The sequence below is a fragment of the Condylura cristata genome, unplaced genomic scaffold (genome assembly GCF_000260355.1).
Source record: "Condylura cristata isolate star-nosed mole 26May11 unplaced genomic scaffold, ConCri1.0 scaffold00081, whole genome shotgun sequence".
NCBI lineage: Eukaryota > Metazoa > Chordata > Mammalia > Eulipotyphla > Talpidae > Condylura > Condylura cristata.
Window position 1 is genome coordinate 31333 of NW_004567182.1, and position 2221 is coordinate 33553.

A 2221-nucleotide genomic window follows, 5' to 3' on the forward strand; every position below is an offset into this window, starting at 1 on the left:
CGCAGCAGCCTGCGCTGGCCGCACGACCCATCCCGGCCGCGCCAACTGTCGGACACAACCCCGGCTCCCACCTTCCTGGGCCGTCAGCATGTGGTGCGACGTCAGAAGGTCAAAGGCCTCGAAGCAGCACACGTCCAGCCTGAGCGCCTCCTTGTAGCTGCAGGCGGCGAGGGCCCTGTTGTCCAGTGCGTCGTAGATCTTCCCCCGCAGGAGGCAGATGGAGCTCTGGATCTGCGCACACGCCGGGTCACGCGCCGGGGCACCTCGGCCGGCCGCCGCCGAGTCCCGTCGCGAGGCCCAGCTGGGTGTGCGGCCGCTGGCGCTGCCCGACAGCCAGAGGGGCGGGGCAAGCCCCACCCCCGCCTCAGCAGCTCCACTGGGGCACAGAGCACACGTCTGCCGAAGGCCCGCACCAGCACGGGGCCGCGGCCACCCGGGAACTGGCCGCAGGGCGGCGCAGCCCACAGGCCACGGCCTTCGGAGCTGGGCAGACTGACACCTGGGGCCCCGGCCAAGCGACCCGACCCCCACGCCCTCGGTCCCCTCCCCGAGGCGGGGCGGCACCGCCGGCACTGACCGGAGGGCGCAGGCGACCCAGCCGGGTCCGAGGCTCGGACCCGCCCAGCATGAGGAGCCGCGGAAAGGCAGCCAGCACACGACGGCCATCGCGGTGGCCCCGCACGGCACGGCCAGCCAGAGGCCCGAGCGCAGGAGCAGGCCAGGCTCCGCGCAGACTGGCCTCTCGGGGCGGCGAGGGGTCAGAGGTCAGCTGACCACTACGCCGACGGCCGACAGAGACCTGATGCGCCGCAGCGGCGAGACCACCGGCCTTCAAGCGCACGCCAGGGGCCCGCCGGCGGGGCTCCTCAAGAGCTAGCGGGGCCTGGGGGCGTGGGGCTGCGGCACAGCACGGTGCAGCTCCATCCCCTGCCGAGGAGACCAGGCCGGCAGGGCCAGCGGAGCAGGAGGCCCCGCAGCACGTCCACGCCCGGGCCGGGGGCAGCCGCCACGGCCTCCGGGGCTTTTAAGGCCTCACCCACTTACTTACGCGCATGAGAACCGGGGTGCAGGCCAGAGACGGGGCAGAGCAGTCGGCCCCACCGAGGCGCACGGCTGCGGGGCAGCGGGGAGACAGGGTCTGTGCGCCCTGGGTCTCTCCCTGGCCGCAGGGCTGCGACGGCTGCACCGAGTGTGGGGACGCACTCCTGCACCCCGGGAGGCCCCTCCCGGATCCGGGGGACACAGGCCGCAGGCACCCGCCCGGCACCCTCCCTCTGGCGAAGCGGGGCTCACCGAGGACGGCGACACCTCCCAGTCGGCGCGCGGCTCCTTGGGGCCGCTGTCGTCCCTCACGCGCTTCTCGAACAGCCGCTTGTTGATGGGCTCCTCCATGTCCAGGATGTCCAGGGCCTGCTGGTGCTCCTTGGCGGCATACTGCGGGGCAGAGGCCCATGAGCCGGGCTCGGGCAGCGGCGCCGTGCCCCTGGACGCCCAGGCGGGGCCCCCGCGGGAGACACCGGGGCTCTCGCGGGGGAGAGCGGCTCCGGCACGCGGCACCGACGCGCGTCCCCTGCTGGGCCGCAGCCCCAGCAGTGCCGCCAACACGGACCCAGACCGCCACGGCCGGACGCCCGCCAGGCCGAAGCGGGAAGCGCACTCACGTGGCATCGGGCGGCGAGGTAGCGGCAGGCTTCGTACAGCTGGAAGACAGCGGCGCAGCGGTCAGGAACAAGGACGGAACCAGGGACCCACCCTGGCGGCGCCTCCCGGGGCCTCCGCTGGGGCGCAGGCCCTAGCCGCCCACGTCCCTCGCGCCCCTGCCGTCCACGGGTGCGGACACGTGGGGGAGGGGCAGGGCCGAGAGGGCCGGTGCCGGCTCAGTCGGCTGGGTGCCCCCGAGACAGGGCAAGTGCCTCGAGGGTGGGGGGAGAGACCGGGCCCGGGGCCACGCACACGCTGGTCTGGCGCCACGGTGGAGGATCGCGGCCGCTGCCGGGCCAGCCCCGGGTGCCGGCCTGGAAGCGGGAGCTGGCACCCAGCTGGCTGCCTCTGGGGGGCAGAGCCCGGAGGGGGCGCGGTCAGGGTGAGAAGTCCCTGCCCGGTCGGCAGGACACGCCGGGCCACTCACTTTGTCGAGCCTGCGCGAGCGGAGCGCGTGAGCCGCCCGGTGGTACTGCGCGGTCAGGTAGAGACACTGGGCCAGCCAGTAGATGTCCTGGGG

The 2221-nt window shown here is 74.6% G+C and overlaps 1 protein-coding gene across 1 annotated transcript in view; it reads right to left on the minus strand.

The window, feature by feature from the left end:
* The window catches only part of CDC16 (cell division cycle 16), an 8625-nt gene that overhangs the window by 1188 nt on the left and 5216 nt on the right, over window positions 1-2221 (minus strand). The window contains exons 4-7 of the mRNA XM_012734867.1: window positions 2129-2215; window positions 1662-1700; window positions 1294-1434; window positions 72-231 (exon numbers count right to left, since the gene is read on the minus strand). Coding sequence (XP_012590321.1) covers window positions 72-231; window positions 1294-1434; window positions 1662-1700; window positions 2129-2215 — 427 coding nt within the window. The remainder of the gene's footprint in view (window positions 1-71; window positions 232-1293; window positions 1435-1661; window positions 1701-2128; window positions 2216-2221) is intronic.